Source organism: Anguilla anguilla, chromosome 9 (assembly GCF_013347855.1).
Source record: "Anguilla anguilla isolate fAngAng1 chromosome 9, fAngAng1.pri, whole genome shotgun sequence".
Taxonomy (NCBI): domain Eukaryota; kingdom Metazoa; phylum Chordata; class Actinopteri; order Anguilliformes; family Anguillidae; genus Anguilla; species Anguilla anguilla.
The window spans coordinates 30552445-30577462 of record NC_049209.1 but is presented as its reverse complement, the minus strand read 5'-3'; the positions used below and the strand labels follow the sequence as shown (position 1 = coordinate 30577462).

Here is a 25018-nt window from a genome sequence, read left to right as displayed (position 1 = left end):
TTGAAATCCGCATCCACCCATAATTGCAAAAATTAGAGGCCTTCTTTTATAAATAATTTACATATGAAGCTGTAAGTCCGCCGCTCCCTTAATAACAATTTCTAATTCTTTTCCGCTGCGAAAACTTGTGTTACATTTGCAACATAGCCTACGGGCACTATAAACCAAGTTATTGCTAGCTTTGCGCTGACGGACGGGAGCATGGCGATAAACGGTCGGAACGCTCCACTGGCAAACAAGGTCACGTAGGTAGCCTACGTCCTGTCAGTAGGCTAAAACGTGTCCAAATAAACCCGACGCCGTCGATCGGTTCGGAAAGGGGAAAACCAGCACGTTACTGGCAATCAACACCCAAACGATGGTTCGCGCGTACAATACTGTAGCCTACTCTAGGTGGAAGTTTACTTGAGCCGGTTTTAGTAACGTTATTCTTCTTGGCCAATTACAGAATAGGGCCATACATGCAGGCGACAATACAAGTGCGTTGATTATGGTATTTGTGATGGGAATCCATAGGTTATCTGAAACACATGTTTTCAACAATTAGCCTAGATAACAGCGCCTTAGGGGGAACCCATCATCAGTGCTAATCCCCAGCACCACTAATCGCCCACGGCGGGTGAAAGTTAACGCGAAATGTTATGTTTCTTTCTCATTTTTGCGTTGTTGGCATGTTGACATCTAGGCTACAACTCCGAACTGGACCAATTAGCGAGTAAAACAGCCTACATCAGTGTGGGGAGATATAAATGACCAAGACTAAAAACCGTTAATTGCAAAGTCCTAATTTTCTGCGTATGACTAGACTAATGTATGGCACTCTTACCAGACCGACAGATCAGCAGAGCATAGTGGTAAACAGATAGGCTAAATAATTCGGTTACAGTAAATTATAATGTTCCACAATCTACGCGTCTATAGCCTGTTGTAAAGAATTTCTAGTAGACACTTGTGCAGGCTCTCATACACACTTGTCATTGACTATCTTGCTGTAGCCTATTTCTAAAATGCTTTCCACATAACATCGCAAGCTAGCTTGCAGATGACTGCCGTTAACAGAACTTGTGTATTTTCATCACGTTAGCCTATCGTTCTCTAAAAAAGGTTTGACACGATGATTCCTTTATATTCTATTTGCACTTCAAAGTGCATAATAATGGCTCAATTACAATAAGTACTGGATAGTGAGCTCCATCAATTTGCATTAAAATAGCATAGATAAATAGCTTAAGGAATAAAGAAGCCGGTAACGTGTTAGTGGCCAAAATTCAGGGCTTCTTACCGGGGCACGCAGCTCGGTGAAGATCGGTCCACTTCCCATGTCGCATACAGGTTCATCTGCACCGGTCGATTTGACGTGATCGTCACCGGTTTGGAGGGCTGCAAGTGCGGGGACGGAGCACCTCCAGTCCGCGGGAGCCCTCCTCTCTCCGACATGCTGGAGGATTGCGAGCTAAATCGGTCAAAGCAAGGCTAATTATTCTCCCGCTTTCGTAAACTTCTCCTGCAAATGGTTATTTTTTCCAGCCTAAATGTTTGTACAATATTTCACACAAAGGGAGAAACTGGCTATATCTATACCGTACTTCCCTCCTCCCTTCGCAGCTAGGCTACTGTTTATTTGAGCCGCGAGATATTGAGCGCCTCCGCTCTGCCCAAAGCTTTAAACCGCAGCCTGCGACTGTACCTTTTCCTCTAACTTCAACATTAAGCAGGAAGCGGAAATTTCTCCCCAGAGGAACACAATCGAGAAGGTACGCCTCTTATTAAAGAGGTACACATCGCTATGTCTTCGTCTTGGGAGTGTGTGTGTGTGTGTGTGCGTGTGTGAAAGAGAGAGTTGTCGTTGTGTGTGTATCTTTGCGGCTGAAGGTGGGTTGTCACATACGAAACATGATTGATGGGTTTACCGCTAAGTACCAAATTTATTTAGGCCTAGCCTACTAGTAAAAATGTAAAAGATACAGAGCCTATTACGAACCTACATTGAACATATTTGACGACTATTATAAAAATGGCTCATTATGTAGCAATCAAACAGTAGGCTATTTTGTTTCCTTCGTCATCCGTATTAACTACGAAGAAGGTATAATGCCATGTTTTCGAATTTCATGGAGCCTAAACTAGCTTATAGACTACGACCTTGAAGTGGGAGACCAATAGAGGTAGCTGCAAATGTATATTAAATGCACCTTGTTTGCTTTAAAGGATCATTTACATTGAAAACAATTCAAGTAACTAAACGGCACATGAAATACTGTGCAGGTAGAAGGAACAATGAATTCAATTAAATATCAACAAATCCTAGAAGCTAGTGTCCCAGCGTCAGTGAAGAAATTGAAGCTGAAAACAGATTGGATATTTCAACAACATAATGATCCAAAACATACTTCAAAATCAATGAGCTACTTAATGGAACACAAGACTAAGGTTTTGAAACCTTTCACAGTCTCCAGACTTGAGTATTATTGAAAATCTGTGAGGAGATCTCAAACAAGTGCATGCACAAAAACCTGAGAATATTTCTGAACAAGAAGAGTTCTACAAGGAAGAGTGGGGGGAAAACTCCTAAAGCAAGAATATAAAGACTGTTAGCTGGCTGCAAGAAACATCTGGAAGCTATGATTTCTGCCAAAGGAGGTGTACCTAAGTAGCCAACTGACTGACAGGGGACCAACATTTTTGCACATAGAAAATGTACCTTTTTTTTCCCCAGTCTGTTAAATTCAGCAAATATTTACAGGAACATGCTTAAGTTTGTTCCCAGCAGAGGTATTAACTTCGTTTCACTTAGAAAATCTACAAAACACTGAGTATTACCAGGGGTGCCCAAACTGTTGCGTACCACTGTAGTTATTCTGATTATTAGGAGTTCTAAATCTTTCTAAATCTCTCTAAATTTGGCTACCTTTTCAATTCAGGAAACTTTGTCATCAAGAAGCGAATGAATTCACCAAAAAAGTAGACCTGAGTCAAGGCATTTGAGTTTAATCTGCGAAGAAAGAGGTTAAATAAGCAGGCAGTCTATGGATGCAGCTCGTGTAATTTACAACAGCCTGCAATTTGAATAATGTTACCAGGATTACTCTAAATAGGGATTAGCCGTATACACTGCACTGTGCGCCGAATATTCTTTTGACGATGCTGGTATTTTGACATTGGAGGCTGCTATCTGGACACCCAGCGGTACTGAGTTCAAACGTGACCGCTCACGCTCTCAGTGTTTATCTCTTTCTAACAGACGCAGCCGTCTCGAGAAAGTCGATGGCAGGAGCCTACGGAGAGAGAGGGATCGAGAAGCGCTCAGCCATATCTGCCTTTTCGTCGCCGTGGAAAACTACTGTCATCCATGGATCTCAGTGTGACAGGCCTACAATACGCAGGGTAAAATGATTATACAGTTGAGAGAACAATGGTAGACTATACTGTCATGACCACACTGCAGGGTTTTTAACCATATACACGTCAGCTATACATCACTTCATTTCAGTTTAATATTTACTTTTCCTTTTTATTTCTTGGTAAAAATCAAGATGATCCAGGAATAAGTTAAACCACTAGAACCATTACAAGCCTATCCATATTTTGGAATCAAAACAAACCGGCAAACCAGTGAGGAGCTGTCATTTGTACAACTGGCACAGGCAGGACGGTTCAATATACATATATATACATATGTATATATACACACTTTTTTTTTTTACTGTGCCATTAAAAGTAATGAAAGGCCAGTTCATGATAGATCTCGGCGGGGGGAAGGGGGAGAGAAAATTGTAATGTAAATTGTACTGGGTCCAGCCACTAGAGGCACTAGAGAGCACAAATCACATTTTGCTCTAAAATACGCTGCAATAGGACCTTGTGTGTGCACACAGCTGTTTTTGACGCTTGATAAAAATTGGAGCAAAGCCTATATAGACATGAAGAAAGGATAATTGGCACTTTCTTAATATACTTTGCAGGCCAGGCAATGCCCTTTGATAAGATACCTCCTGCCTTATCCCAGCAGTGATGATGGACATTCTTTTAAGAGAGCTGGTTCTTATGGATCTGGCAACCTAAAGGAGCCATTCATTTGGTTTCCTTGTAACTCTTTGTTCCATTTTTCTCCAGTGCCAGCAAAACCGTAGACTTTGCAGATCCAAGCACTTCATCAGTTGCATTGCATATTAATATAGTGTTCATGCATCATTCCAAAATCATTTTCATATAAATCAAACTTATGACAAAAGCATCCTGCTAACAGGCTAGCCGTAGACCTACAATACTGGAATTGCATCATGGGCTACTTCGCTATCCTTCGCTACTTCGCATACAGTACGTCTATTTTACAGCAAGGTATCTATAATTTGATAAAAACATAGGGCTGTACTGTATAGAATTTTTGTGCTCCTCACTGTTTATTGTGCAAATGAGAGGTAAAAACAGGCTACATTTAGATGTGGCGCACAGCCTTCTTTGATGAATGAGCAGGAAGTTGGAACGTGCTGCATGCTTGACCGCTGAAGCTCATTAGAGTGAAAGCTTGAACACAGAGTTCACTGTAATACAAAATCATATTAGCCTGTATATCTCATAGCAAAACTACATCGATTTAACCATTTCATGGGCTTTAAGTTCCCTACAGAATTCACTTCAGTGGATGGATGCCAAATGACACTTCCAAGCTTTCAACCTGCTGCTTTTACTTCTGCCGCAGAGCCATAGCCCAGGGCACCTAAATGAATGGCTTTTTGTTGAGGTTCATTTAAGAGCCATTCAAAGACAGCCACTGGCTCCTGATTGACTCACCTCTGCCCCTCCCCCCCCCACCCTCACCCCACCCCCGAGTCACGCACTTATCGCTCCATCACTCAGCGGCTGTTGTTTTGGCTCTCCCTAGAGCTGGCAGCGCTCACTGCCCCTCCGTGCCAAGGTCAATGGTGGGGTGGAAAGCCATGAACTAAACGTGATGAATATATTTATATGTGAAATGAAACGTAAGGTTTTATACATTAAGAAGCACTTAATGACTTGTCATAGCAGTTGGTTAGCTGATGGTAAGATAGCCAACTGGCTAACATCGATGTATGCACAGTAACAATACAGCTGTTGGGCAATCTTTGCTGTTTGTCAGACACACTAGTAACACTACCACTAGCTGGCCTACTACTCATTTTCTAAAGGTTGCCGGAGTGTCACAGATAAAGGCTAGCAATAATAAACTCTGGCATATACATCCTGAATGGTACCACAGGGGAGGCAGATAGATGAACGTTCAGATATCCATCCATCCATTATCTACACCTGCTTATTCCTGTTCAGTCACAGGGGGTGCTGCAATTTTTAGACTTACATTTGATTTTACAGCTTACAGTTTGAAATAACATTTTGCAACATGAAAAACACTGGGCAACAATAAATCTAACAGACAACTGTATTTAACTGATTAATGGCAATGTTTCAGAATTAGCCTACATGATGCATAGGCGACAGATTGTAGGCCATCGCAGTATCGTTATAGTACATGAGGTGAACTGGTGCACTGTTGGGAAGTCTGGCACATTGGGATTCTGGAATTAGAAAAAATCATTAATCCTTGTCCGTGCTCTTTTGCAGTAAGAGCTGAAGTATGGACGTACTGCTAATGCACTTGCATAAAATTTGGCACTTTACCAGGCTCCATTAGAAACTGACCTTAGCATTTAAACAAGGGCTCAGGTAACCCTGAAGGTTGGCTATGCATGAGGATGTTGTGTGGGAGGTTACTGATAGAACTGTGGTTCACTTGTAGTATTATAAATGCACACCAAGGTCATTGCAGATGCAGATGTTTTTTCCAATAGCTTTCATTTCTGCCATTTTTAGAATTTCATTATTTGCTTTAGTTAAAATTCCTCTGTGCTAGTTTAGTTTTTATTTTAAAGACCCACACCTATGTAGTTTTTAGTTTGTTTCAGGTGGAAAACCTGTGTTTCAATTAAGGTCCTATAAGATTATAACGAAGTACCACTGTCTCAACAGTAAGAGTGGAAACAAAAGCAGGACTCATTAGACACAGATATTCTCAATATTCACATAGCACTTTCATTTGCTCAAATGATTGAAACTGTTTTTTAAAGTGGGGTAGCCACTCCAAAACATTGTCCAGGGTTGTTGTCAGGTGTAAAATGCAATTTCATTTCATTCAATTTACAAGACCTTGCATACCTAAACCTATAGCGACCTTCTACTTAATGTTAGCTGGGCGTTACATGAAAGAATATTAAAGGAAAAGATACACAAGTAAATATAATGGCAAGAGGCTCTCTACTTTATCATTTTTGTGAATCCTTTTTTCTTCCCTTATGGGGACACAAACATATATTTCCATCTAGCAGTGTCACAGAAGCTCCAACAGACCAGTCTTATAGGTCACACAGTTGTGTGGCTTAATGCAGAGCAGCCGCCAGAGTGGACCCAAGGGAGGTCCCCACATGACGGACGCCCCTGTGACTGGCGTGACTTGGGACACGGCGTGACTCTGCTTCAGTAGTTTACACTCACCGATAATCAGACAGCAGGTCTTAAACAGAAGGCGTTACTTTCAGGCATGACATTAAATTAGCTGCTACAAAGTAAAGCTCGGATTTAAGTAGCGCCTACATGCACTGCTCCAAATGTTTTTCCTTCAAGGAAACAACTCATTTGGGACCAGAAACCATATTTTCTTACTCCTATATCCCCCACTCAAGATCTCTAACAATGTTTTGCAATTCAATAGACTTAAATCCTAAAAGACTGATTTTGTGAAAAAAGGCTAATTAGTCTCAGATTTGCACACATTTAAGCACCACTGTAAATGCAGAGAATTTACATATCTCCACAAATGACAGTGACTGAATGTTAACCTCAAAGCTGCCTCCTGGAGGGCAGACACCTACACTACAGATCACATAGCAAATACACATATAGCAGGGGTGGCCAACCCAGGTCCTGGACAGTGGCAGGATCTGCTGGTTTTTGTTTTTATTTGGCACTTACTTAATTAAGGCAGTTGATTACACAGTTAACTCACCTCACCTGGTTTCTTTGGTCTAAGTGGCTGCTGTATTTGAAGTGAAAACAGAAACCAGCAGACCCTGCGGCTCCCCAGGACCGGGGTTGGCCACCCCTGAAATATTGGATTGAACACCGAGAGTTTGCCTTTGACTTCTGCTCCAATCCTCACCCACCTTCTTCACTCTTTATGCACCACGCAACCTTACATTACATTACAGGCATTTGGCAGACGCTCTTATCCAGAGCGACGTACAACAAAGTGTATGACCTTACAGGAAGCACTGAAATAATGATGCCACACAGAACAGAAAAATCTACACTGAATTTCTTTTCTTTATTTACAAGGACAGAAACACTTGATGAAAAAAAAAATCTTAAGCTCACAGAATACATCCGTACACAAAGACAACTCTTAAACAATGCTTATGAAAAATTGTACTTATTTTTAAAAATTAAAAAGAAAAAATCCAGCTGGTTGTGAGTTAAAGAATTAGGTGACCACACCTCTCACCCTCTCAAGACCCACAGGAAAGGGTGACCACACCCCCTCACGGGAAAGTGACCGCACCCCTCATCCTCTCAGCCAATGAAAAGGGTGACCACGCCCCTCACCCTCCCACAGGTTCCACCTAAAACTTGAACTCTTTGTACTTCTTGGCCCCTCCTCTGTTGTCCTGGGGGGCTGCCTTTCTCTTCTTTTGCTGCGGGAGGGGGGAAGAGAGAGAACAGGGCACTCCTGAACACACCTGAGCAACATCATACCTTCACCACCAACATGAACAACAAAGCACACCCAACACACACCCAGCACATCGAATCAGAACACCTGCACATCGTTAAGTAAATGGCCAGGCAGCCCAGGGGCTGCAGGTTTAAATACTGCGGGGGCTGCTGCTGCTGTACCCCTGAGCCACTACAAAAATAAGTTGCTTTACAAATGGCTTATTTACTGTGTAATATAATGTATAGGTCAGACCAAGCTGGAGTGCAGGTCAGAGAAAGATGTGGAAGAGGCATACAGGGCTGTGATAATTGTCTGATTTGGTTCAGCGCAGTCGCACAAATGTAGCAATTCAGTTGCGGCGGCCAGACACATTCGATTCCTGCAAGAATATTAATGAAAATGTACTTGGCCCTTTGTTGTTGAGAGTATCCTTTCAATGGTTAAACCAAAACCAAATTACATAATGAACAATATTAAGTAGTTGGGCACCATTCAATTAGAGCAACTGCTTAAAAAAAACATAGCAACTCCTCAGCGCAATGTTTGCTGAATAACGCTAATGCTAATAATGCTATTGCCAAAACAATTTTCCACACTGTCCCACTCCTAATAATTTAATGAGACACTGGACACACTGCGTAGTCAACCCATTTCAGGAGACCAAGCCCCACAAGGTTCATCCCCCCCCCTTCCCCAGTATTATTTGGTTTTAAGGGTTTTTTGTCAACAAAACTTGATATGTGGCTTCATATTAGCTAATTCCAAGTTTCTTTACAGGAATGTGTATTGCTATGAACTGCATGCCCTCTTCAAACAGAGTAAATGCAATCTGTTTGGAGAAGTGTGTTGGAACCAGGGACTCAACCTCAGAGGTACTGACTGACTTGTCAAACAAATGCGGATATGAAACCAGGAGCAGCACATGCAATTAAGCCTCATGTTCCACAGATGCAAAAAAGGTGAGAATTAAATGGAAAAGTCACGTACAAAATACAAAACAAGCAAGCAAGATTTATTGCTCTTGCCAAAGTCAACGGTGCTTGAAATAAGGGTTAGAGCAAATTAGAACTGTTTTCGACAAAAACAATGTAACAAGGTCACTAAAAAAGGAGATGCATCATTCAGATGCTAAAAAACCTTAATGAGATCCTGATTATTCCAGGCTTTATTATATGGTATATGGTTTCACTCAACAAAATATTTCTGAGGAAGGGATTCTAAAAATTGGTGCATATAAAAAAATAAACAAATGACGTCCATTTCTACTGAATTTCTATTACTATTTTTCCATCACGGAGTTCCACAGCATTTGGCAAATGGAAATTTAATCATGCTTGCACTGTATCATAGGAAGTTTGGAGTTAAATCAAATGCATCTTATTGGCTTTGTATCACAGTTGTGTCGTATCAGAGTTGAGCTAAATATCGACTCCCCTGGAGGTGCGTGTCTGGCGGGTGCGGCGTCGGTACAGAAAGCCGTGTTATGGGGGCGGGGACGGGGCGGGGTTATGGGGGACGAGGGCGGGGTTACCTTCTGCTTGGCGGCGTGCTCAGCCACCATGTCGCTGAAGTCCTCCTTCTCCACCTGGGCCTGCTGCTCGCGCACGTGCTCCTCGTACTTCTGCGTCATCGCCATGGGGTCCAGCTCCAGCTCCTCGGGCGCCAAGGCGACCTCCACGCCCTGCGTCTCCTGGCCTCCGCCGGCCTTGCGCCCCGCCATGGCCTGTGCAGACAGAACCGCGCAGTTTTTACCGTGGTTATTGAGGCTTACCGCCATTCCGCCGCGTTTAGCCAATCAGGACGGCCGACGCTGAAGACAGCGTGCGGTTATCTCCCATCACGCTGCTCCCACAAGATGGCAGCCCAAAAACTCAAGGGTCAGACAATCTACACAAGCTTGATCAACACAAAATAAGACTGTTTCCTGAAAACATGCACGTTCATATTGGCAGTAGAACAACAATGCAAACTGATGTTAAACATGTAAACACTGGACACATTTTTCAACTAATTGAGAACGGATTAAAAACCCTGCATTGAAAACATTTTCATTTTTACCCGGCAGATCTGCTTAGTACCGTTATCTGGTTTCTCAGACCCACACACCTGTCTGTCCTCCACTACAGAGGCAGTAAAGGGGGTTGTGTGTTCATTTCCCTGCTGATGCATCGTGCAGAATAGCCACAAACATTAATGAAAAGATCAGGTGAACTTACCTTACCGTTCAACAGACAGTAAGATTTACATTCACCTCATTATTTCATTGCCTTACTGTTGTTAAGTCTTACTCCTAGCAACATTTTCAGAGAATTTGCTGAAATTTGATTAGGTTTTGTTAACCCATAGATCTATGTGCAGAACGTACAGATCAACTGTCCCATGCGGCACCCTAGCTAGCAGTGTCCGGGCCACAGGTTAGTTAAACTGACGCCCAACTGATTTTTGTGATTATTCATTTCTAAAATGAACTGCTGTTTTTCTTTTCACACGTTTAACTGTGAGAAACGGTTTTTAAGATATATTTAGGTTACATTCCAACTGAGTGCTAATATTTCCCACCGTTCGTCTCCATAAGTAGCTGCTGTTGCTAGGAGCAACGTGTTACCCAGTAGAGGCAGGAGGACACAGCGCTGACATAGCTAACTAACCAACATTAATTAACCTGTCAAATGACCGTAGACATGTGAGGGGAAACTATTCCTAACTTTAGTCTTCAACTCTGTTCTTCCTCACTTATACCCGTGACATTTGCCGACTTAAAACATGAATGTAGAGTGGAAGCCTGACCAGGAAACCAGGTAGCAAAGAAAGACAGGCTGTTCGAGTCGAGCCCTGCATATTAATTAGCCACAGGGAGTCGTATAGTCACATTTGTACTAGCACCGCTTCGTAGCCTGATGCGTGTTGACTGTAATTCTAGCTCCTCTGTTGTTCTTATTGCTCCTGTGGCCTATATTTAATGCATCACACCATGTTATTCTAGGACCTCATTCTGGAACAGTGCAGAATAAGTAACAGTTATAGCAAGCTCTGGTATGGGTTTCACTCCTCTGGGGTTACTAGGCCACGCTATTACCGTTCATCTCGGGTTCAACACCACTTTAGTTTGGGCAGCACTGCTCATGCTGTGTGTTCATCGCTTCAGGTTCTTCAGAGTTAACGGTCATCAGCGTGCGATTGGCCCACTTGAAGCGCCTTGGGCCAATCAGAGTGTAGAGGCGGCGCAGACCCTGCTCTTACCCCGGAGACGTCGTAGATGTGTGTGGAGGCCATCATGGCAGCGCCCACGGACGCCGTCCTCCTCTCCGGCAGCACGGTGAACAGCTGAGGCGTCTCGTTTCTGCGGGAAGCACGGAGACGAGCGGTTTAGACGCGCTGGACGCAGCCGTAGGCACGCGCACACGCCCACGCTCGCGCCAGCGAGACCGCTGCAGGGCCTCACACGTGTGCCCACCGCACGTGCCCAACACACGTGTCCACCACACGCAGAAGCACGCAGATAAACGTACAGCGCACTGCCAGGCAGGCCATTTTCTTTTCATTTTTTTTTTCATTTTTGCTCGTGTAACAGCAAATTGAACATTTGCGAGCCAAACCATTTGACAGCGTACAATCGCATTTTATAATAAATAACTTATTCACTCCATCTCCTCCAACAGAAAGGCTTCCAGCTCACAGCCACCGCTTAGAATTCAGAGGAACAGGACGGCCTGACAGCCAGCTGTGGGGGAGACTGGCAAATTTATCTAGCATGCGTATGAAGGGGTGGGCGGTAGACACTAAAACAAGCCTCACTGCAAAAATAAATGCATTAAAAAAACATGGTACGGTGGTACAAAATGTGCTCTCGCTTCACTTGACAGGTGGATTTAGCCCAGTGGTTCTCAACCTCGGTCCTGGGGGACCCCTGTGTATGCTGGTTTTCATTCCAACCACAATTGCAATCCCAGAACTTCAACAAGATGTTAATTGTTCTCAATTATGTCATGTTTTATAAAGCTGCATTATGTCAGAAATAGTCATGCATGTCATGAAGGAAAGTCCCATATGCACACTGCTATATTGCAAATGATTATATATTTTTTAGAATTTTTTTGATTTTTTTTTTTACTGATCAAATTAAAGCCAAATCAATAGGCTACTAATTGGTGAAAGTTTGGACACATGGCCACTAAAACTAATCATCTGGTAGATATTGAGGAATTCAAAGACAAAGAAAATGATAACAAGCCAAACCTTCATTAAAATTATGAAAACTTAGAGTGCATTCAACAACCTCAATTGAGCAAAAGATTGGCTGCAACAAAAACTAAAATACACCAGGGTCCCCCAGGACCAAATTTGAGAGCCAGTGCTTCAGCCAAGCAGTACTGACATTGGGGAGAAGCCAATTAGTCTGGGCTGTGCGATCTCCAGTGGAAACGTCTGTTAACTTTTAAGGAAAAGTTTTGCTCGACATGACACATTCTAATTGCAAAATTGATTGTTCACCTCCACCATTTAACCCAAATTAGGTAGCACGGCCAGCACCTGGAGAAGCTGAATGAAGAGTGAGCACAACTCAGCAAGAAACCTCACACAGCACTTGGCCTTCCCTGGCGTGAAAAAATAAATTAAAACTAATCTTATACAAAATATATTCTGTATTTTTCTGGGGAAATATTTGGCCACTCCTATGAGGGTTGAGCACATTTGACCTGTCTCCACAGCATGAAGAAACAAGCAGTGTCTAAAAATTATTATTTTTTTTTTTTTTAAGTCACTGAGGCAATATTCAGGCCTACTGTCTACCGAGCACCTGCCACAGTGTTGAGCCGGTTCAAAATGAACCTCGAACCGATTTCCACTTCCACAGGGCCCTCCTGTTCTGCTTTAAGATGCTGTGCTTGCCCACACACACTCGCTCGCTCTCACACACTCACTCGCTCTATCCCTCTCTCTCACTCCCATGCACACACTCTCTTACCCATCCATGGCTTCCTCAATCTTCTTCTTCCTCAGCTCGATGAGCTCTGGAGTCTCCATGCCAGCCGGAACAGAGGAGAAGCCTCCGGGGGTGATCAGGCCGCTGGGACGGACAGACAGACAGACAGACAGATTCACTACCATTAAAGTCAAAGCCCCACACATATTTTTAAATTCTGTATCAATGCGCAGACGCGGATATAATCACAGGCCGCAGGCATCGCTGGTTACCTGTCGGCGGGTGTAAAGAAGCCCGTCTCGTCCGGCTTGTCTTCGTCGCTCTCCTCCTCTTCCTCCTCCTCGGAAGACTCTTCATCAGAGGGCTCCAGCTCGCCCCACGGGGTGCGGTCCACCTCCTCCTCCTCAGTCTTCGCCTGCGGGGGGGGGGGGGGGGGTAAAACATTAACGAGACGTCAGGCGTCCGTTTGAAACAAACGGTGGAGCCACACTGTTACACTGTTACACCCTCCAGGCTCCCAGAGGCACACTGAGGAAATAATGAGGTCCCATTCTTTCCCTCCCCACTGCCAGTGTGTGAAACTCCTTGCAGTGTCCTTGTCATGTATTCATCCCTTGTGAATGAAAAACTGCGCAGCCTCTCTTAAAAACTGTATCTTCAATATCACCCATTTGTCATATTATAAAAGACAGATAGGCTGCCCTTCATTCATTTTTATGGAGGGGGAAAATGGATTTATCTTTTGTCCATTAACAAGCTCCCAATACAGACCCATGCCTGTGCAAATTGAGCAGGTTTATTCATGGTTGAATACTTGATGGAAATAAACAGTGACCCCTAGGTCACTTCATGAAAATATGAATATTCAGTAAGGAAGCAGCTCCTAAAAGCCCTGTTAGACTGAAAGAAGGAGTGAATAACGCTCTTTATTCATACTGACGGCTGACAGCACTAATTGCGGAGTGTCACGCTGCACTGCACGTTTCATTTTCACATGCACACGCTGCTCTCTCATCTCCTCAGCTCTGGACATCACCCTGGATAAAGCCCAGTCCCAGGCAGAGGGGACGAGACAGCGAGCTGCTTGCTTCTGAATCCGCTACCAGCTCCAGGCTGGAGGGTGCACGCACAGGCGCAGGCGAGGGGGGGGGGGGGGGGGCGGGGTCTTTTTTTACCTGGAAGTCTCCGGCGTTGGTCCCGAACACGTCGCCGTACAGGGGCTTGCCCATCTCGTCCACGGGGGGTTTGCCCCAGCCGCCCGCGTGGTAGCCGAACGAGCAGCCCTGGGGAGGGACGGGGGGTGGGGGTTAGGGCTTCCACGCAATACTTCCACACCTGATTCTACACACAGCACTGCAGCCATGCAAGTCATGTGATCACTTGACTTCCACTGAAATAAACACTTCAACGTATTTAAAAAGCAGACAAGTAAACTAAAATTTTTCCACCATTCAAAGAAAATGTATTTATTTATAATAGCAAATATTTATAATTAATTTCAGCAAACCACAGTACGACACTTTCATGACATGCAGTGCACACTGAATTGGCATGTTTGCTTGTCAAATAATGTAAGAGCATTAATTATGTGTAGTCATAAAAGAAAGGATACACTAAAAATAAAGATGATATTTAAAACCTACAGGTGTCCACATATTTAAAAAGGATGCGGCAGTGTCACAGTGTGTGTGTGTGTTTCTGTGCGTGCGTGTGTGTGTGTGCGTGCGTGCGTGTTTATGTGCATACGTGTGTGTATAGAGGAGCTCACCTCTGGGATGGGTGAGTTGAGGCCAGGGATTTTCAGGTTGGGGTAGGAGGGAGGGGGTCCATATCGCTGCATGGCGATTAGCCAGGGTGGGGGCACTTTGTTAGAGTTCTGCGGAGGAAGAGCAACATCATCATCATCATCATCATCATCGAGGCGTGAGACAGCAGCGAAGTGGACCCTGACGGCCGCTCATTACGGAGCTTTCTCAAGCGGTCACATGACCCGGCGCTGCTCACCGGGCCCACAGGCATCCCCAGAGCGATGCGCAGCTCGTCCGACAGATCTCCCGGCTTCTTCTCCTTCAGACGGGTCTCAAACTCCTTACCCTGAGGGAGAGAGGGAGGGAGGGGGGGGGGGGGGGGGGGGGGGGGGGGGAGAGAGGGAGGGGGGGGAGGGAGGGAGAGAGGGAGGGGGGGAGGGGGGAGAGGGAGGGGGGGGGAGGGAGGGAGAGAGGGGGAGAGGGAGGAGGGAGGGTGGGGAGAGAGGGGGAGAGGGAGGGAGGGGGGGAGAGAGAGGGAGAGGGAGGGAGAGAGAGAGAGGGAGAGAAGGGGAGGGAGGAACAGAGAGAGATAAAGAGACAGCCACCTTTACTGGGACATCGTGCCAGTAAGTATAACAGCTCTCCCCACCATGGATAAACAAAACAGCTGCAAGAAACCAAACAAAAGTAAATAACTATATTTTTAAAATAACTATAAATAAACAAAAATGAATGTTCTTCCAAACAAATTGGTAAAAACCAAAGATAAAAAAACTAAATTGCTTGTATCAAAGCTGAGGTTGTGGAAATTTCCTAGGCAACCTTGCACTATACACACCAAGTTTTTATTCCAAAAATTCTCAGTGGCCAAAATAGCAGGCCAACTGAGAAACACAATTTACACACATACAGATATATATTATGTATTTGGGTTCTGTAAATATGCTACATAAATAAAAAGCATTATTATTACCTCATAATAGAGGTCTCCGTGGATGGTGAGTTTCGGCTTAATCTGCCACTTGAAGAAGGCATCATGCAGCTTCTGGTAGTCAATGTCTATCTTGCCCATCTTGGGTCGAACCTTCTCCCTCATCTTCGTCTTCATCGTCTTGGCATCCTCCTGCCGATTCAAACAAAAGCGTCAATAGAGTTCCACACGAGGGCCTTCTGTGCTTCCACACTGCGCGTGGTAAACCAGAGGGGCATGGGTTCTAACCATGCGTGAGACGCTACCATTGCCCTGTGGAAAGGTAACTTCTAGGTAAAAGTCTACTTGTGCATTTGGGCCAAAGAAAAAGGGAAAAATCCAGCAAAATACAGATCAGAAAAATAAGTAAGTTATAGTAATAGAGTGTGTAGGAGTCCATGAGTTTGTAACATGAGTTAGGTACAATTCCACTAAATGTACAAAGCGTACATTCTCCCTTATGAATGTGTGATACATACACGTCTTATTTAACCTATTTTAGTTTTTATATAAATAGTTCAGTTGGTTTTAAACTCCTATAAAACGGTCTAGTCTGGCGCAGAGATGACCATTTAAACTTATTTCACACATTTCGATTTCTCAAAATACCTCCAGATGAGGTGTGTCTGAAGAGAAAAGTGAAAAGAGAAAGACAGTAAAAACTATCCTCGAGTTCCACACCCACCCAATCTGGTCAATCTGGGCCGCGATTATTCTGTCCGACCGACCCTGAACACGCAAGCCCAATGCCCCCCTCTGTTCCCCTGTCCCCCGTCCCACCTTCTCCTGCAGGGCCTCCCTCATCTCCTGGATGCCGGTCCTCTTGATGAACTCGGGCAGCTCAAAGGGCGGCTTCTCGATGCCCCTCTTGCCCTGCAGGTACTTCCTCTTGAAGCACCAGTGGCGCGGAACGGGCACCGTGTTGCGCGTGGCCTTCAGGTGCACCAGCAGCTTGGGCTCCTGCGCCGTCACGTCGTGCATCTCCACCACGTCCGGGCGGACCACCAGCTGCGGGAGGGGGAGGGGCAAGTAGGGGAGGGGGAGGGGCATGTCAGAGAGGGTGTGCCTCAGACAAGGAAGTCAAACGCTCGCATTTTGGCACCAACACAGCTGTGCTTAATGCCATTAAGCAAGCAGGGCAGCAGCCAGAACACTGTATATAATTGATTCCACAATGTGGTCACTGTGCCCTTTAAAGTGGCATAGCTTAATAAATCCATGGAATGATTATCCATTTGTAAATACAATTCATGCAAAAAAGTTGACTCTGCACTTTGGACCGTGTCAAGCAAATACGTGTAATAAAATGCAAGCAATGAAACAGTGTAAGAAACAGTGAAACCAGAAATGCATCACTGAAATGTCTGTAATAAACACACTTTAGATAATGATAGACATCATTCAGTTAAACTGGCACATGCATGGCATTCCCCTGGCTCACCTGTTTCAGCTCAGCCACGGTCAGCCTGTTCATCCGTCTCAGTTTTTTCTTCGACATCTTGGGTGCGTCCGTCTTTGTCTCCTAGAACAGGGAGGAAGGGTCAGAGGTCAGCCGCTAACAAGAAGCAAAATATCTCAAACCAGACCTTAGGGGTCATGGGTAGCAATGCAAAATAAGAGCCGAAGCAATGGCGTTCCTCATCGACGCTAAAAGAGGAGCTTCCTGCCTGTCACAAACCTCGTCGCTGTCGTCGCTGTCTTTCTTCTCCTCCTCGAAGCCCTTCTTCTTCACGGTAGTGGCCTCCTGCTTTTCGGTCTTCTCCGGTTCTTTCTCCTTCTCTTTCTTCACATCGTCGGTGAGCTGATAACGACAACAGCCCCGTCATACTGAGGGGACCAGCAGCAGCACTCGCCTCACTCAAGCATCGCGACAGAACTTACTGACCTGGCAGGTAAACTCCGCAGTGTGTACAGGGGTTATACAGAGATATGTAACATTCTAATCTGTACAGGTTACGAGCTCTAAACAGACAGTAATGCTAAATATAATATCCTGTACCGGTTGGTTGCCCAGTGGTATCAGTGGATCCCAACTGGTTAGACCCTCTCAGACTGTAGGCAAGGCTACCGCCAGTAATGCGTTGCCCTGCAGCGCTACAGGCTACCAGTCAGCACTGGCATGGCCGCGATTCGATCCTCCACCATGGAGCCTATCCATGCACTACAGCAGAGCCTCAACAGGACGGGCCACCAGGCAGCCCCATTTGACCAATGACCTACCCTACAGCCTCATTTTGCAGACAAGACACATACAGACCGTCCCTGTACAGGGACAATACCGGTGTCTACAGAACAGAGAGGGTAAACCGGGGGAGCGTGTATGTGTGTACGCATCTGTTTACAGGGGAGACGCACCTTAAACGACTCAAAGATCCGCTTGAAGAAGATGAAGTTGGGGTCGTAGATGTCCGGCTCCTCCGTCACGTACTCGATTTCCACTTCCGGATCCTTTTCTTTTTCCTTCTCCTTCTCTTCGCTGGCCTCCTTGTCCTGCGCTCTCTTCTCCAGCGCTCTCTTCTTCTTGTTTTTCTTCTTGCGGTTCCTGCGCTTCCGATTTTTCTGAGGGAGAAGGGGGGGGGGGGGTTTAAACAGGAGGAAAGAGGGATGACTATACCAAAGCATTTTCATTCAAATCCCTCTCAGGGGAGACACACTGTTCAGAAGGTGGAGATTACAGCTACAATCAAGGCTAATCACCTTCTCCATTCTTAAGTGTCTCCGCAATTAAGTATGACTCACTGTTACACGCAGGGTGCATATATAAATATTTTGGGCCTGTGAACTTTTTAACCCTCTTACTTTCTGAAAATGCATAAAAAAGCATATCTGAGACAAACGGTGGCCCTCCAGACCACCGTTAAAACGTGGGTGGTGCCTCTGGAGATTTTTGGAGTCAAAATGTCCATTAGGATTAGCATTCTGTGGATTGGGATTCACCCAGAACAGTGGTGGGCAGGGATAGCTGTATCCGTTTCTGGATTTCATTCCAGCTTCTGCCCTTATTTAATTACACCTACCATTTAGCAATAGATATTTTAGCTACATTACCTATGACAGCTGAAGACTGTTCCTGCAACCAAAAATGAAACCTCTTATTGTGGTCTTAGTTAAACCTAATTAGCCAATTTTGCTAGTGAAACTGGTGACAGTGAAAACCTGTATGCACATAAGCAATTACATTACAGGCATTTAGCAGACGCTCTTATCCAGAGCAACTTGCACAACTCATTACATAGCATTTGCATTGCACCCATTTATACAGCTGGATATATACTGAAGCAATGCAGGTTAGGTACCTTGCTCAAGGGTACAACGGCAGTGTCCTACCCGGGAATCGAACCTGTGATCTTTAGGTTACAAGACCAGTTCCTTAGCCATTATGCTACACTGCCGCCCCATAAGCCCTGCAGGAATGGAACTGGTCAACACTGATGTAGAATCAGACCGGTCTATCGCAAAGCCATTACCCACAATCCATATTTTAAAACCCGAGCAGAAAGGCAGCAGACATTTTGATGGCTTTGGTAACAATTTGGCGGAACCCTCCGTGGGTAACTCACGTCTTTCTTGGAGAGCCCGGCATCTTCTTCGTCGGTCTCAGACAGGGTGGCAGCTGCAGAGTTCCTCAGCTCCATCTCAATACTATCGTCATCCTCTGAGTAACCAAAAAAAAAAAAACACACAACGTTAATCAGCGGTGTTTCTACGCCTCGTACTACAAATCGAAGTTAGCCCTTTGAAAAGGGGTCACCCTGACGGCTGTATCCCAGAAGTGCTGCCGTTGGGCTAGCACCAAGGTTCTGAATTTGATGTGAGCCGAGACGAGTAGCCAGTGGAGGAAGACAAGAGAGGAAGTGACATGGCTGAGAGATGGACGTTTTATTCCCTGCAGTTCTGCTTCCTTACCTACGGGGGCAGTGCTGAGCTGCTCCTGGCGGATCTCCTTCAGTTGCAGGATCTTCTCCAGGGCCTGGGGAATCTTTGGGCCCATCCCAACTTCCTCCCCCTGCCACACCTGTGGTACAGACGCCAACCATCAACAAAGCACTCACATCATCTCCCGACTTCTTAACTTCCAAGCCAGCTAACCCGCTATTGACAGAAAAAAAAATGGTGTAAAATTCTTTCTTTTTTTTAATGCAGTTATATGGTCCAATGACTACATATTTCATAACCACACTATTTTCTTTTGAATTAGTACCACGACCCAGTCTGTGCACCCTGAGATAGCATGTTTTTAACTCAACTGAAAATGTATGAAATGTGCTATATAAATATGATTGTATAAAATGAGCAGCTATTTTCATGCCTCTGTAGCCCCTTACCTCACGTGCATCCTCCCCTGGGGGTGGGGGCATCCTCTGTCTGTGGCTGGGTGGGGTCACCATGGAGATTCCCGGGGGAGGGGGAGCGCCAGAACCTACACCTTTGTTACAGAACAGTTACAAATTAGCCTCAACACACTCACGGCATTTTCATATCCCACAAATGGATTGAACATCACAACCAACGGAACACTAACATATTCTAACACAGCTAAACTGTAAAGGCTAAAACTTCTATCCTCAAGCATTTGCCATTGCTGGATATATTTTCCCACTGAGAGCACTCAATAATATATAGAGGGTCCTCAGAACTATAGGGAGAAAAGACAATTAAGCAATAAGCGGTCAAATATAAGGAGGTTGCAGGTTCAATTCTTATGTGGGGAACAGGTAAAGTTACTTAAGCTGGTAAAGTACAAAAAGGCCATTAGGATTAGCATGTATACTAGGAAAATGAATGATGCAGTGTTATGTTTGCAGCAAAGTCATTGGCCCAAAAAGGTGTCTGGTCAGATGCTGTAATTTTGAATCAAATCACTCAAGGCAATATTTTAAACTATAATATACACGCATGCAGCTTGCCATTTCCAGAAGTAAATATATTGGAGTACCACGGGCAGCGTGGTACAACAGCAGTGTCCTAGTCGTGATTCAAACCTGCAACACAGTGGTTACAAACCCAGCCTTTGCACAGCTACAGCATCCCTGCAGCTCTCGAGCGGAGGCGGGGCTTAAGACTGACCTCTCATGGGGCCGAGCGGAGTCATGGGCAGGCCAGGTGGGCGGGGCATGGGCTCCGGGGCACGAGGGGGCGGCCCGCCCTGCTGCATCTTCACCAGCTCCTGCTGTCGCTCGTGTTCCAGAAGCACGGCGGCCTGGCAGAACAGAGAGAGCGCAAAGCGCACAGCGGTTAGCGCGCTCAGCCACCCCGACGCTTCAGAACCAGGGCATTCAGAGGACAAACGGTCACCCCTGACAACTGCTTATTAAAACAAATAATAATAAATGACTGCGCTACACAAATTTAATTCATGGTGGGGGCCTGGGCCACTGGGTTCCCTAGGGTTCTGTGCGCTCTCTCTCTCTCTCTCTCGCTCTCGCTCTCTTGCTCTTGCTCTCTCTCTCTCTCTCTCTCTCTCTCTCTCTCTCTCTCTCTCTCTCTCTCTCTCTCTCTCTCACCCTCTTCTGCTGCTCCAGAAGCTGCTGTTCCTTCATATGCTCCTCCATTGACCTTGGGTCGTCCTGCGTAAGGGACAGAACCTCCGTTAGCCTCACGCGCAGCACAAACTGCATTCGCAGGTAGCAGGAGCTAGCACCGCCAGCAGGAAATGCTACATCAGCATGTATGTTTTCTTTTTTTTGTCACATGCCATTAAGGCAAAACGTGCCACTGGTTTTCTCTCAGTAATTTCTCTCTTTGCACTGCATGTTTAGTTGTTTTTTAGACCAACCGATAAATGTAAGGAAACGTCGCTAGCATGCGTGTTGTCCATATGTGCTTGTGCGTGTGCATGTACGTGCAGCTACCTGCTTGGCCCTCTCCTCCTGCTGCAGCACCATGGCCGCTCTGTGCTGGACCATCTTCAGCTGGTCCTCCTGCGTCAGGCCGGGGGGCATGTTGGGGCCGTCCATGGGCATGTGCAGGCCGGGTGGGGGCGCCCCGCCCATCATGCTCATGGCCTGCAGCATGCCCATGCCCGGGGGGAGGGGCATGGGGGGGATGGGGGGCATGGGCGGCAGGCTGGGCATCTGGGGAGAAAGAACAAGTGTGAGTTCTTTTCCATGGAAGCAAAATAAACACATGCATTTTACAACACTGCTGCTGCACCAGATAGTAAAACCACACTGCTGTACCTGGGAGCACAGCAGGCAGGCTTTTATAGAACATACACAGCTGTAAAAGTGAACTATAAGCCCTGTCTACAGATACTCCTGGACACAGACAGCGCGCTAATGAAAGAAACAGAGCACAGAGAGTGGGGGCCTTGCCTGAGATGGTAAGGGTGCCGCTTTGTCATCCATGCTTTGCAGGTTCGGCTTACTGGGCATCATTCCAGTCTGCAATGCCAGACACACAAGTCAAACACACATCAGGGGCACATGACTACCATCATATGATACAAAAACAAAAGCGAGCACATTCATTGGACTCTGCACTAGTACAAAATCCCATGAACTTCCATACATTTGGTAACCTGAGTTACCTAATGTTAGGTAATCTAACTAACAAATGCTACAGTACCCGCTTGCTTGCCTGGTCAACTAATTAATGCTAGTTCACTACTATTTTGTGTGAACACCACCAGTCTTTTGCCACCATCTCCTGAACAAGAAATGTAACATTACACTCTCCTTCTGCATGGTAAGTGTCATGCTATATGTGGAATAAATCATTCCAGTCTGTGCAGATCTTGTGATGTTTTCAAACTTTTAGGGTGGAAATGGTGCTTGGCTTTCAGGTGGTGTTGCATTAACACCCTAGGTGTGCATACATACGTTTATATATGCACTGCAGGCATGCGTGCTCGTGTGTGTACATGTACAATTTGTCTGGGAAACCCACCTGCATTATATATCCCTTCAGTCTGTCTATCAGCTCCTCTCTGGGTCCTACAATGAAGTGGGAAAGAAGATTCATTCAACTTTCAGGAAGCATACACTGTCAGATGCAGCGTGGAACTTTAGGAAAGCAATTTTCATCCAAATCGCAGAACGGCCCAACGAATTGCTATATCAAAGGTAAAAGCCCGAATTTAGTCAGCGCTAGAAAACAATATCGAGTGCCTCATTTTTAATTTCGCCAATTAGGTTTACAAATTTTATTTATTTATTTTTCCAAATCGCATTAAATAAAGTTATATTTACGATGTAATCCTTCCTCCCTGATTTGACACATTGTTAGCACATTAGCATTACCTAACCGCCTAGCCAGTTCGCCAACATGGCAAAGAAGAAATCGTTATAGTCTAGTTCCGGCAGATTTAATACAGACCATTATTTTCGGGGATTAAAACAAGCAACACAAGCGATTTCTAAGATAAATGGCTTCCATTGTTGGTTTAGTCCGAGCTAGCTAATGTCTTGCCGCAACAAATTGTACCATGGCTAAGGTTCGCTATCTACCTAGAATCTGCTACATAAACAATCAACCAGCTAGCTAGTTAGCATAACGTGTTTCGCCTTAAAATGCAAGCCGCTGCAGCCATGAGGATTGTACCACACAACCAACCAGTTCGGATAACTAGCTACATGGCTATCTACGTAGATACAAAGGTTCACTTTTAAAGCTAACTCACGTACCAACAACAGCCACAATGAACTCTGATTCGAGGCTCTTGTACAGCTAGCCCATTAAGTAGGCCCAATTCTCTGCGCAAGTATTATAATTCATTCGGAGGGAGCTCAAAAGTAAACTAGCGTTAGCAACCCGGAGTTTTTGCATACCCATGTTGGGCGCTCCGATCTCAGAGAGCTTGGCCTGGAGCTCTGAGTTGCTCCAAGTGTTCAGAGCAGCCAATGAGCCACCCAAATCAGGCGGGTTTGGTTCGATTCCTGGAGGTCCGTCGGTCGCCATATCGTCAGTTTTCAGGACGTGCAAAGACAACGCGCACAAGTGAAGAACCAAAAGCCGAACACCGGAAACGCGCACAGCCTCATGGGAATGACGTTTAGCTTCAAATGGATTGCTGGAGCTTGTAGTTTAAGGTACAGTTAGAATTTACTTGTCAGCTGATAAGGTTTACCCTTTTAAATAAAAAAAAATTCAGCGTATCGCGAACGAATAATATAAATATCGCTGGATACCCTTTAGAACAATTGGGAAAAACAGACTAGCCAAAAAAGTTAACATTAGCGAGTAGAAATGTCTACTTACATTACATTTAGTAGACGCTCTTATCCAGAGCGACTTACACAACTTTTACATAGCATTTACATTGTATCCATTTATATAACTGGACATATACTGAAGAAATTCAGATTAAGTACCTTGTTCAAGGGTACAACGGTGTCCTAACCAGGAATCAAACCTATGACCTTCCGGTTACAAGCCCAGTTCCGTAACCACTGTGCCACTGTGCCAGAACACTGCCACCTACTTAGTCCAAATGAAAGATTTGCTGTGCATGCTACCGTACTCGGCCAGCTATATTGAGAGAACCTTTTTCCAGATGTACATTTCATTTATTGATTGGCAATAAGTTGCCAAATTCAACTCTGTGTTGACGTTGCATAGGTTAGTCAAATCAAATGAAACCATGGCCAAACCATGGAGAATAGAATAGAAAAGCAGTTCTATTCTGTTCTCAATTGTCATTATCATTAATGGAGTGCATGCTGTAAAAATATTTAGCAGTATTTAGCTGGATGAGTGTGAATGTCAGATGCAGCTGAGATTTCAGTAAACTAAGCTGAAGATGGATGTGAGAGCTAGGGAAATGTGTCTAGCAAGGTCACTAGGAACTGTTTCAGAGGTATTCAGATATTCAGGCTGCCTCTTTAGCCCGTTTTCCACTGTAGGGCCGAACAGTTCTGAGCACGGAGAGGAACGGTTCCAATGGTGTTTCCACCTGGAAACGGTTTGGCGCGGAACGCTTACAAATCGTGCCCAGCACAATATTCTCGGCACGGTTAAGGTGCTTTTCCACTGTAGGGCCGAACGGTTACCAGGGCCGCTCCGTCCCATTCCGCGCTGCTCAGGACTCGTGGGAACGGTTACCGTTTTTTTGTCAGTTTACAACATGAGTAATGTACGGTTCATGTGTTATTTAGTCTGGCCAAGATTACAGCTTTTTGCGAACACTTTTTAAAAAAATTTGTTTGTTTTTTTTTTTTTCAAAACAAAGACCAAAATCACATTTCATGAGCAGAATTTTAAAAATTTGGTTCTGATTGAAATGCAGCTTTTGAACTTTGAGTGAACTGTGTGTTATAGTCAAATAAGACCAAAATATGTTCACCAATCTCATAAAACACAATAGAACATTTTTCAGTAGTTTTATCCTTGGGAAGAGAGGGTGCAGAAAGTAGGCTATTGAATTCAGGGGTACAAATACAGTAAGTCACATCTTTTTTGGAAAAAATATTACCTGTTAAAATGTTTTGCTTGTTAAAATCCTTCATTAGGATGTGATTTTTTTCCAGGACACTGCATGTAAGCAGCTATTTAGAAAATTGGTAATTGGTTAGGGTACAAGAAAAACAGTTTACAGTTTCCTCCGGGGATGCAGTTGTGCACCCCTGCAGTTTTGCTTTAGTTTATTGACGTTGTAATTACGGCTTTCCACCAGTAGATGAAACCGTTTTATA

General features: G+C 44.9%; 2 protein-coding genes and 1 long non-coding RNA gene across 7 annotated transcripts in view; 1 reads left to right on the top strand and 2 right to left on the bottom strand.

Annotated features, from left to right (window-relative positions):
* Positions 1-1854, bottom strand: part of pacs1a (phosphofurin acidic cluster sorting protein 1a) — a 47726-nt gene extending 45872 nt beyond the window's left edge. For 2 of the 4 annotated variants that reach the window (XM_035431892.1, XM_035431895.1), the window contains exon 1: positions 1283-1853. In XM_035431892.1, the coding sequence (XP_035287783.1) occupies positions 1283-1437 (155 nt within the window). In that variant the 5' untranslated portion in view covers positions 1438-1853. Of the gene's footprint in view, positions 1-1282 lie in introns of all 4 variants that reach the window. The other 2 variants (XM_035431894.1, XM_035431893.1) reach the window with 2 other exon arrangements.
* Positions 1688-12504, top strand: LOC118235019. Its single transcript, XR_004766774.1, has 4 exons — positions 1688-1774; positions 3242-3384; positions 8522-8703; positions 12259-12504. It is a non-coding gene; the product is annotated as an uncharacterized LOC118235019 (long non-coding RNA).
* Positions 7336-23360, bottom strand: sf3b2 (splicing factor 3b, subunit 2). 2 transcript variants are annotated; one of them, XM_035431896.1, is made up of 22 exons: positions 23156-23360; positions 22275-22321; positions 21701-21769; positions 21239-21460; positions 20891-20953; positions 20454-20586; positions 19712-19812; positions 19293-19401; positions 18947-19041; positions 17742-17945; positions 17065-17187; positions 16828-16908; positions 16167-16394; positions 15390-15539; positions 14673-14762; positions 14437-14544; positions 13844-13951; positions 12941-13083; positions 12711-12812; positions 10985-11084; positions 9276-9467; positions 7336-7721 (listed from the first exon to the last, which is right to left on the bottom strand). In XM_035431896.1, the coding sequence occupies exons 1-22, from the start codon at positions 23283-23285 to the stop codon at positions 7650-7652; spliced, it is 2670 nt and encodes an 889-aa protein (XP_035287787.1). In that variant the 5' UTR covers positions 23286-23360; the 3' UTR covers positions 7336-7649. The 2 variants fall into 2 exon arrangements, with proteins under 2 accessions (XP_035287787.1, XP_035287788.1); XM_035431897.1 differs by lacking the exon at positions 20891-20953.
* Positions 23361-25018: the final 1658 nt, after the last annotated feature.